General features: G+C 36.1%; 1 protein-coding gene across 1 annotated transcript in view; it reads left to right on the top strand.

Moving 5' to 3' along the window:
- Window positions 1–11714, top strand: part of LOC145694456 (ionotropic receptor 21a-like) — a 34193-nt gene extending 22479 nt beyond the window's left edge. The window contains exon 2 of the mRNA XM_081770725.1: window positions 9387–11714. Coding sequence (XP_081626851.1) covers window positions 9387–11235 — 1849 coding nt within the window. The 3' untranslated portion in view covers window positions 11236–11714. The remainder of the gene's footprint in view (window positions 1–9386) is intronic.
- Window positions 11715–12252: the final 538 nt, after the last annotated feature.

The raw sequence follows: 12252 nt of genomic DNA, 5'->3' as shown, positions 1-12252 counted from the left end.
AAGTGGATACTTTCAAATATCTAGAATCATTATTAACAGACCAAAACCATAATCACAAAAACATTTGATAACTGTAAGCAGGGATTTTCTGTTATTATTCAGTTCAAAATCTTTTGTTGTCGCGAATTCTGTTGAGGAATTGTAGCTTAAAATATAAAACGAAAATCATGCCTGTTGTGCTGTATGGTTGCGAAACATTGTCACTGACTGAGAGAAAATCGCAGACTGATAGTATTTGAAAACAAGAATCTTAAACCAATATTCGAACTCCAAGAGGAACGGGAATGGGGAATGGCGGAAACTCCATAACGATGAACGGCGAATTTTATATCATTTACAAAAGTATTGTTAGGGTCATCAAGTCAAGGAGGCTCAAATGGGCAGGTTATGTAGCCAGAATGGAAGAAATTAGAAACGCTTTCAAAGTTCTGACTGGAAATCCAAATAGGAAAACGAAAATTAGGAAGACTTAGGCGCATATGGAAGGAGAATATTAAAATGGTTCTCGCAGAGATTGAAATATAAAGTAGAAACTGGATCCAGTACGCTAAGGACGGAAATCAATGGAGAGCTTTTGTAAACGCGGCACTGAACCTTCTGTGTCCATAGGCCATAGAGCTATATTAAGTTGTTGATACGTTTAGCTTCTTTTTATTTGACAGAAATGTTATTACAGGAACTAAAAAGTTTTTCTCTAGTAAAGAGGATTTCGATTCAAGATTTCCACAAATTGGCTATTTACGTTAATACTAAAACAAATTTGATGGTGATTTTGATATAGAAAGGCATCGATACTTTATTTCAAAGTATATATATATTCCCGTTTGTATCGGCGCCCTTTTAGTAGACTTGTCCACCGCCCTCATTAGTATCCCAGCACGGCCCTGCTCAGGGGCATATGTAAAAGTAGTAGAAAATGACCGATATTTTCCCCCTTTCGTTGTTCAGTTTGTTTACATAGATATTTTATCTGACCCAAGCGAAGAATGGGCATTTCAGCTAGTTTGAGAATAAAATCCTTAGACGAATATTTAGACACAAGAGCAATGGGAATAGTGAATGGCGGAAACTTCATAACGAAGAACTGCATAATTTATACCGTTTACCAAACATTGTTAAACTTATCAAATCTAGGAGGCTCAGGTGGGCTGGTCATGTAGCAAGAATGAAAGAAATTAGGAACACTTTCAAAGTTTTAACTGGAAATGCAATCGAAAAACAACCATTAGGAATAGTGCTGTCGAAATCGGTTTTTGAAAACACCGAAAACCGGTTTTTGAAAAAGTGAAATTTCATAAAACCGAAATGTCGGTTTTGAAAACTACTTTTGCGGTTTCGGTTTCCAAAACCACGTTTTCGGTTTCGGTTTTGAAAACCGGTTTCCTGAAAAGCCGAAAACCGCAAATGTCACAAAAATTCGACAGCACTAATTAGGAAGACCCAGGCTTAGAAGATGGGAGGACAATATTAAGATGGATCTCGTAGAGATAGAAATACAAAGTAGAAACTGGATCCAGTTGGCTAAGGATATAGAAATCAATGGAGAGCTTTTGTGAACGCGGCATTGAACCTCGGGGGTACATAGGTCATTGAGTTAGTTGGTTATACATAAAAATAATCGTTAGTGAAAATCTGACTACTAAATTTTACACGGTGATGGATAGTAATGGGAAATAAGAATTCCGGGAAATAATAATAGTGTGCGCTGAAATTGTTTTCGTAATCTGAGTTTGATAAATTTCAAATGTCACGGACCCGTTTGACATACGCCGCCTCTGGGGCGGGGCGGTAATCAGTCTCTCACTCATTCAGGGCTTCTTTTATATATGAAAATTAATCTTAGCGTGATAGAACGGTTGACACACTTGCATCTCTCCCGACAACTTTGTTGTTTAACATATGTGTTTGTCAATCAGAAATTTTCAGACATATGAATATTTATTGTTCCTTTTACAACTTATAATTTATGTTATGTGATTTGCTGTTAGTACGTAGTTGCAATTAATTTTCTTTTATTTCATTCTTTGTAATGTAAATAAAATAGTATACCTATGTATTTATTCAATCCACAATTTCTTTTGAAGTCTATGTTTTATAACAAATGACTGAACTACCAAAATATATTTTCTATTACTTTCTGAATTCCACAACTGAAATATGAATGTGTGGGCTATACATTTAGTTAAGAAAAAAATCTGAATTCATTCATTACAAATTGTTTCTTTATTGTGTGCCCTGTGTGTTATTTTCTTAGATGTGACATAATGTACTTTTATATTCCTTTGAGGAGACTTTTTCTATGAATAAATTTGTTTTAACCACTTAATTATTTAATATTCGTGTTTTCTTTTCAAAATTCGGAAGTCAGTAGCAACATTTACCAAAAGACCGGAGAGTAGCTTGTAAGTTTAGCGAATCTAAGCTCATGTTTCAATAAGTTTAAGGCGTTTAAGAATAGTTATATCTTTTCTGCTATTTGTTGCAAGAGGTAAAGTATTTGTTTTATTTGTTTTTGTTCCTCAAGTATACTATTTATGCTCCTGTATTTATCCCTAATTCAACAATATTATAATGATTTGATTAAAAACAGTCCAAACATGCGATATGTACGAATCTATACACTGTAAAAAAATCGTTATGTTATTTCAACGACATGCCTATGTGTTAACGCGATTGTGTTAAAATATAACACAAACAGGTGGTTAGAACAACTCACTCTCCATTTGGAGTTGTGTGTCAAATGCCGGTAGTTGAAATGACACACAGCCTGTGTGTTAAATTAACACAAGTGTAGAATCTTCGGTGTTGTTTTCTGCGTGATTGCCAAATATGTTGGGCAACTAATTATAAAGGCTTATGAATTGAAGCTACAGACAAACACAGTAGAAAGAAATACTTAAACAAATCCAGGTATTCACAAAATTTCAACATGCAAACCGCACTATGTGTTCTCAATTGTTTCATATAACGTTTCTGAAGAAATATGTCAACACTCAACTGAGAAAAATAACACCGCATTACTGTGTCACCCCTACACTGCACTAGAGCTCACCAGTCAAAACCGGGAACTTTCAAAAATAGCGGAAAACGAATAGAAACACGATTAAGAAGCAATCATATTATAAGTATATACTGTAGGTAAGAGTTTCCTATCATTCTTGAACAAGATGTTGGTGAAGATTGTGTTTCGCACAATCAAGATCACAATAAATGATGGGGGGACTACAAAAAATTTTATGAAGATTTTCTAAATGAAGTGTTCTGTAGTTTACTAATCTTATTTTAAAATTATAATTTGTTTCCTTTCTCGCCGTGTTAACATTCTAACAGGGCATTTCAGAAAAGGTCGGGTTCGGAAACACTTAACGAAACTGACAATGTTCACGAATTATTCTATTGCAGTTCTTTTCGTTAAGTTCGTTCCTTTCGTTATTTCTGAATGCGATGAATTGGTTGTCATGTTTACTAGTTGGTATTCAAAAATGGTGAACCACCATAAGCATAAGCATGCACAACAAAAACTTTTCCAACGCAAAAAAATTGTTACATCAACACCGCACATGGGGTTATTTCAACACCGAAATGGGTGTCGTTGTAACACAGAAGTGAAGTCGACCTAACACCAAAAACGGTGTTAATCTGGTAGTCTATACTTGAAATTTAACACAAAGGGGGTTGAATTAACACCAAAACGGTGTTAGTTATATGGCCTTGACCTTGAATTATGACACAGATAGTGTGAAGAAAATGATGTTGAAATAACGCAGGGATTGTGTTATATTGATACTTGACATGGTGTAAGATTAACACGAAATAATTAACACACTAAATACTGTTATTTTCTTCGTGTTGGTGCCACACCGCCTAAAGTAACACTCAACACTTCCCCCACACTACCGACTCTGACACGGTGTCGAATCAACACCAAAAATACTAACACAAATTTGAATTTAACACTGCTCAACACCGGTTGTGTGTTAAATACTTAACACACCCCTATGATAAACGCCAACACCGCGGGGTCTGTGTTGAATTAACACCGCATAGTGGCATTCACGCTGAAACCACTGCCCTGTGTTAAAATTGAGTTGAATTAACACAATGATTTTCCTTTTCTGTGTAGGTCTCATGGAAATGAAATGAAATGAAATCTTTCAGTTTAACGTCCCACGATTATGCATATTAGACTAAGGGAGACGGATAATTAAGGCAAGTGAATAATAATAGAAGAATTGATGGAATGAGAAAGTAGAAGGAAACGGGAGTAGCCCGAGAAAACCCACGGACACGAGGCATCTTTCAATGAGTTTCCTCCAGTATGAATACTGCGAGATATTCGAATGAGTTCAACAGGTTTTATTTGACGTGAACAATCTTATTAAAAAGAAATAAACTAGCCAATCACTTCTCTTTGAGAAAGCTTCACTCTTTTATCTGAAGTCGAAATTAAATAATAGAAATATGGGTTTCCTTTGGCCAATTAAGATATTTAAAGCTAAAATATAACTCGTTTTATTTATCTGTGCATGCGGCAAAGTTAGGAACTAATTTCTTCTGACGTCAGTCACATGGCAGGGTTGCCAGAGATAGTGGTTTTACTTGAGACTTCTTTTATGTGCTTCAGTTTTTCAAGAAAATCATAAGAACATGCTGAACTGAATTAAATTTAATGGAAGTAGACGTATACATAATTTAAGTCGTTGTGCGCTGAATGATTAAAACTATTTAATACAGGATCAAATACTAAATAATGGAAATAGTCTCTAATTTAATTTTCTCGTATGAAAATAGAAGTTAAAGAATATTAAATAGTTTTAGAGAAGTATTACCTTAACGTATCTACAGTAGTGGTGGAACGAGGAATACCATAGGGGTAATAAACTGCCATGTCGAAGACTCACAGACAAGGAAGAAGCACAGGTCAGGGGTAAAAGTGGATCTGAAAAGGTAGGGGGACGGTAGGTAGCGGCAAGACTTCGCGCCTTTCTCCCTGCCTATCTTTGCCCATTGTAATGTTCTAGGAACTGGGGGAACGACGTACATATTTTTTCGAGATGAGGGGACAGCATACCCCCGCGTTCCTCCTCACTTTTACCCCTGTATACGATATATAAACCGATGAACTGACCGGCTGAAATGTTCGCCTCATGGCAGGACAGACTTTTATGTGCTCTTGCGATCAGTGTTTCTTCCAGACATATTTTTTGGGGGGCACTGCCCCCCGGAGATCTGAGATTGTCCCCAACCGCAGCGGACCAAAATAATACGTCTATGATATAATAATAAATAGAATAGTACCAGCTGTGCCTGGGACCTATATTTCAGGTACCATTCCAGCATTTGCCTGGTGCGAATGAAGAATATCCAGGAAAACCTCATTCAAGATGACTGGTCTGAAAAAAAGATTTTACATTATTTTGGCCGAATGTGTCCACTAGAAACAGTGTTTCTTCCAGACATGTTTTTAGGGGGGGCACTGCCCTCCCGGAGCTCTGAGAGTGCCCCCCGGAGGAGATCAAAACAATACGTCTATAATATAATAATAAATAGAATAGTACCAGCTGTGCCTCCCCGGAATACTATTGGTGCTCTCTCGGAACATTTTTTTCTGAATGAACGACTATGCGATATCATGTTAAGTATTTTATTTCAGTCCACACAGGTGAATCAAATTGCGGGGAAGACAGATAACAAACAAGGCACATTCTTCTCAGTATTCATTAGTCACACCACCGGTTTGAAATACTGATGAAATTATTAACTGATAGAAAGAAGTACTAAACTCACTGCCGCTACAATTCATGAAGTGCTATAGCTATCCAGATGTGGTAGGTTCAACCGGGTGATACGTGACTAGCGCATCAGCTCTAAGGTGTCATTATTCCTGATTTTCTTAACCTGAGTTTGGTACTCTTAATTCACCTAGTTCTCCAATTACCTCACGAAAGAAATTAAATTTTTCAGTTTTACGTCTCACGTTATGCTTTGGAGGCTAAGGGAGACGATAATGATAAAGAATGAGACGGTGGAATGAAGTAAGTGGGAGGAAACGCAAACGTATTAAAGTAACCTAAGAAAACCGACGCAATGGTGTTTGCCCACTTCAATGCCCTCTGAAGGCCTTATTGAAGTCACCTCAACCCCTTTTCCACTTTAAGAACGGAATTTTCGGATATGCTGAAGCATTTTTTTTAAAAAAAGAAAGGTGTAAGATATATAGATACGTATAAGAAGTTTATATACCAAGTTTCGTCGCCCTAACTTCTGAGATTCATGAAGTACTTCATTCTGATCAAAAATTTGAACTCTCCTTTTAGTATATGAATTTAAAAAAAATGTATATCTTTCTTTATACCATGGTTTCCGGACAAAAAGAGTTTTCTGACCAAGATTCGTTAGGATTTAAGAATTAGATTTCTGGGCTTTCGGCGTCTATGGTTATGTTAGCTTGTCACGTATGAGAGATGGCGTCCTCGGCGATCATATTATCCGAGGAAAGGGAAGGAAGAAAGGATTGGGGAAGAAAAGGAGCGGCCTGGGACCTATATTTCAGGTACCATTCCAGCATTTGCCTGGTGCGAATGAAGAATATCCAGGAAAACCTCATTCAAGATGACTGGTCTGAAAAAAAGATTTTACATTATTTTGGCCGAATGTGTCCACTAGAAACAGTGTTTCTTCCAGACATGTTTTTAGGGGGGGGCACTGCCCTCCCGGAGCTCTGAGAGTGCCCCCCGGAGGAGATCAAAACAATACGTCTATAATATAATAATAAATAGAATAGTACCAGCAGTGCCTCCCCGGAATACGAAATGTGATCCTCGGAACATATTTTCTGAAAGAAACACTGACCGGAAATCGAACCAGTCGAGACGAGAGCATTAGCGACTACACTGTGCGGGGCCACACCAAGATTCTTGTATCTTACTATAATCGCATGAGATGGACGTTGATAAATGAGCGACTTTTTCTATTTCATATAATAATGTAGATTATGTTCTATTGCTTGGCAACGTAAGGGAAAACATAATGTCTATTTACTTTAGTACTTGACGTGTTAATTAATATTGGTATATGTCGTTGCTTTTTTAATCATACAGCCCCACTTCATGTACGTAGACAGTTACCAATTTACCTAAATAAATAGTAATGGCTCGTGTTGGTATAATCAAGTAACAGCGCACACATTTGCGGATCTAATTATTTTGTCAATTCCTTGATTCCCCCTCTCCTCTCTTTGTATGTACTTTTATCCCCTTTCTCTCCGCTGGGTACAACACCAATAGAAACGAAAACAGGAAAATAATTTGTATGTATAATGATTGCTTGGTATTATTTGATCATTCTCATCAATATCCTATAGACTAATTAAATATTAGCTAGGCCTACCAAACCGATGTCTTTGTTTGCTTTCGGGATAAATTTACGACCTGTTACTACCAATACATTCAGAAACTATAAATTGTATTTTTGACCTTCTTGGACAATGTATTTATTTATTTTTGTCCTCTCGACGAAATGAAATCGAAAATATTATCACAGTAATATTTTATGACATAATTTATACGTATAATCAATTTCAGTTACCGTTAAGAAGTCGAAAACATGGTTATGAGTTTGAATTCGATATGACAACTATTTCTTTCTCTTACAGTCAGAGGCAAAAATGAGTTTGGTAGACGTCTTTCTCAAAGTTACACTGGTAATCTGACAAACTTAATTACTTTTAGGAATTACCAGGTATATATATAGAGTGGCCCAAAAATAGGCATATAGTCTCGTGCTGATCTGCTCACTATATTTCATATTATTCTTATTGTTATTAAAATTTGTTTATTATTTGTTTTTAAAGTCATTTCACTTATAGGAGAGCTTGCCCCAGTATCCTACACCAAAACATTTTTTCTATTGGCTTAAAAACCAATCAACCAATTGATACAAGAAAAAAACACTGACAATAATCACAGCATTGATAATAATATAGTATAACAAAAACAGTTTTATTATAAGATTTGAACATGAAATTTTTCGATTTTCTAAAATGCTAAAAATGGCGTTAGTCAAAAAAAGCTGTTCCCAGTACCGGGCAGATTACTATAAATATCAAACCGAGGAGTGATTGTGAATATGCAAGCAAATATTATGTTGTAGTTGTAGTTGTAACGGTTAATAAATAGCGAGAAACGGTTTCTGCAATCAAAGTGTCCCAAGGATTATTCCATATCCTCTGCAATCTATCTACTAAAACCTGATGTGCTAGAATTTAATGCGTTTTTCGGTTTCAATATTAATTGAAAAAATCAAGGCATACAAACCAAACTCCTTCACGTGACGTGCACGTGATTTTCCTGCTTGTATTTGCATCTATATACATCCCATGTAGACCATAAAACTTACTGAAATGCCTACCATTGTCTTTTTTGCTGCTGAGAAGTGAAATAATAAAAACCTCTTCTGCAGATTTTTTCTCGCTACGATACGCTGTTCATCTAAATTCTCCTAAACGACTTTGAGACGCGGGAGTCCCGGGTTTGACTCGCGGTGGAGCTCATGTTGGATATCATGTTAAATTATAAGTTCACGTCTCATTTGATCTCGGCGCTGAACGAGTCGCTAAACCGCAAATGAACCAACCAATCAGTTCCCAGTTAGCTGGGCTCGAACTTTTTGATCGTCATCCTCCACTTGTTTTTATCTTGTGTCATATTCATTCAGTAGCATCATGTCAGAATTTGATTGAGAGAGGCAAGGTTCTCCACCGACATAAGAGTTTAATGTTTTGTTTGTTAGTATATTAGTATACAATTGATTAAAATATAGTATTTCCTAAACTCAGGGAAAAGCAATTGCCCCATGCTCTCGCAAACTGGCACCACTGAATCCACTGTAACACTATATCGTACTTCACAAAATCTTCCCGTTTCTTCTTTGGTTTGCCTCGCGCTTGCTTCCTATTCAGTTCTTTAACACCCACTCGGTGAGCTACGTATTCCGAATGTCTTCTTCTTACACCTCCAAACCATCGAAGCCTACTTTCCTGCAGTTTTTCTACTACTGGTCTTATCTTCACTGTTTCTCGGGTCACTTCATTCTTAATTTTGTCCTTCCGCATCATTCCACACAATCACCGTAGCGTCTTCATCTCCACGTGAAAAAAAAAAAAAATCTAATATATATCACGTTTGTCCAAAAAGGAGACGGAATTGGGTGCTTGAAACTACTTGATGAATTTCTATCTACGTCACTGATCTTTATAATGTCTTTTGCTAAGGTATACATTTATATGTGGACAAAAAAGTGTTTATTTTTAATAAAGGAATATCATTTTATTGTCCTTATTTATTTATTTATTTATTTATTTATTTATTTATTTTGTTTCTTTACAGAGAATTTATCATGTCGAAGAAGGTATGTTTCTTATATTTTCTCATGATGTTCAACATGACTGAGAGCAACATAATATCCGATGAGTTTTTACCGAGGGACGATGTACAAACATGCATTTTTCAAATGTTTTATCATTCGATTGAGAAAGAATTGTTTGTTGTAATTTCTACTGACGAGAAGTTGACAACAGACCCAATAATCGTAATCAACAAGCCCAAGCATCTACCTCTGCTGGTTACTAGCATTTCATCACTTCTGCAGCAAACATCGATGAATCGTTATTTAAAGAAATCGAATTACTTTATATTGTTCGTGCAAGATATAGAGAGTCTACAAACTATAACGACAGAATTGACCAAAATATGTTGGAATCGTAGAGGAAACTTCATAATAAGCATTATAACTTCAATTGGTTCTGATCTCAAAGCTCAGCAAATATTTTACCTCTTTTGGGGACAAAATATTTTTAAGATTATCCTAATATATAAGATTAATTCTGATAAACATAACTACAGATTGATGACTTACGATCGGTTTAGTATGGAGAAATACGTTCAAGTTATTCCATCTGCAAGCTGTTTACTGACACCCATAGCTTGGGATCAATTATTAACAAAAACGAGCGATCTTCATGGAATACAGTTGCCAGTTTCTACTTTCCATCATCCACCAGCAGTGTTTGTGAAGCCAAATAAATCTAGTGATGGTTCAGCGACATATGAAGGTTTAGAAATTAGGTTATTGAGTGTTATGGCTAAATTTATGAATTTTACCCCTGAAATTCTCCAACCTACTGACAAACAAATCTGGGGAACTCGTCTAGAAAATGGAACATGGACAGGATTGACAGGCGATATCGTGTCCCGAAGAGCAGAAATTGCCTTTGCAAACATATTCTTATTTCGAGATCGCTATGATTTTGTGGATAAGACTATTCCTTACAGTATGGATTACTGCTGTTGGGCCGTCCCCAATTCGAGTAAAATTTCATATCTGTTCGCCATTATTTATTCGTTTGAGGCTACCTTGTGGATCGCTTTGTTGCTAACTCAATCTCTATCACCAATCCTATTTTGGTTATTAGCCAGTAGGAGTACAGAGTATAAACGGTTTTACTCACTAGGAAATGTGATGCTTGATATGATGGCATCAGAACTAGGTTTATCACTCCAAGTTATACCCAGAAGTATTTCCCTTCGCACTTTTTTATCTGTTTGGCTCCTGTTCTGGATTATCATAACTCACGCATATAAAGGACTTCTTGTCAGTTTTTATACCCTGCCGAAACGATATCCAAATATCGATTCACTTAAAGAAATAGCGACATCTGGTTTAGACATTGGAGGATATGTTGGTTTTAGAGATATGTTTTCAGAATTAATCAGCGAATATGATGATCTTATTTATGATCGTTTCAAACCTGTTACAGGCATCATGGAGGCATTAGATCGAGTGGCTAAAAGGAAAGACTTCGCACTCATTGAGAGCAAGCGATTTATAAACTACAATCGCCATCGTCTTTACTTGTATCACTCTGAAGATGAAATACCTGTTCATATTGCTGAAGAATGTCCAGCACAGTTTCAAGTAATATTCTTGCTACCTGCATTTTCTCCTTACTTACCAAGAGTAAACTGGATTATAGCAAGAATCATTGAGAGTGGGTTCATAAATTACTGGTACGACGATCTGCTGCATTCAACGAAATTGAGAACATGGAAAATGATTCACTTGGACCATTGTGATGAGCAAACAGTGTTATCACTTGATCATCTTCAGGGTGCTTTTCTAATTTTGGCAATAGGAATATTTTTATCCATAGTTTGTTTTATAATAGAATATTTTTAATTCATGATATCTTTCAAATGAATCCAATTTCCTTCAAAGACCTGATACATCAATTGTTGAAACAATGTCTCAGTCGTTATGTCAGTAAGAGTTCTGTTAACATATATTTCTGTTGTGTTATGTTAATTATTCAGGCGAATTGTATTAATGGTAGGAATGGAGCCATAATACTGAGGAAGAAGTCCTGATGAAGACGTCTAAGTGTATTAACCAAAATATTCCTTCACCAGAAAAACACTGGAAATTCGTGGGAAAAAATCATTTAAGATTACCTAACAAGCTTAACACTTATAGCCTACTAAGACTATTTCTAAGTCGGAGGCACCCCCTTTAACGCTGATAATAGTGAAGAAGAATTGAGCCATAAGTTGCTGAAGTTATTTGTAAATTGGATATGAGCCAAAAGTGGCTGAGTGTATAGTAAAGTCGTTGACGTATAGTATTCTGAACCTTGGTTGGTTGTAACAGAGTATGTAAATGCATCCAGAGATATAATGATACATTAAAGGTTTGAAGTAATCTCAAAGTTGTTAATATATTCATTAGAGAACACTAGTAAGACAGTAAAGTTAATTAAATATAAATACCTTGTTAATTAAAGATAGTTAATTAAAGATAAATACCTTGGCTTGTAAATAGATAAAATACCGGACAAGGGATAGTATGTCATTTATAGAACGACCCGCTCGGGAGAGTAATACTCCCGGATGTACGTTTTTTGGCGCGCTACTCTAGCCAGCTGTTTTACGCGCTATCCTAGTCAGTTGTTTTAAGTTGGTCACAAAATCTATATCATTTAGTACAAGGGGAACAAAACGAGCCTTATATCATGGAGTACAAGGGCAACAAAACGAGCCCTGCGGAGCTTCTAACTCGTTCCTACTACTACTACTACTACTTATCTGCACAAAAGTAAGTAAATCACATTTTTGAGTATTATTTTCGTATTATTTTAATTTAAAAAGTGTTATAAAAATGTAAAAAAAATGTAAAAAACTTTCCTCGGGCAGGGTTTGA

Source organism: Thermobia domestica, chromosome 9 (genome assembly GCF_964235325.1).
Source record: "Thermobia domestica chromosome 9, izTheDome1.hap1.1, whole genome shotgun sequence".
Lineage (NCBI taxonomy): Eukaryota > Metazoa > Arthropoda > Insecta > Zygentoma > Lepismatidae > Thermobia > Thermobia domestica.
The sequence above is the reverse complement of the archived record's forward strand: the minus strand, read 5'-3'. Positions and strand labels throughout refer to the sequence as shown.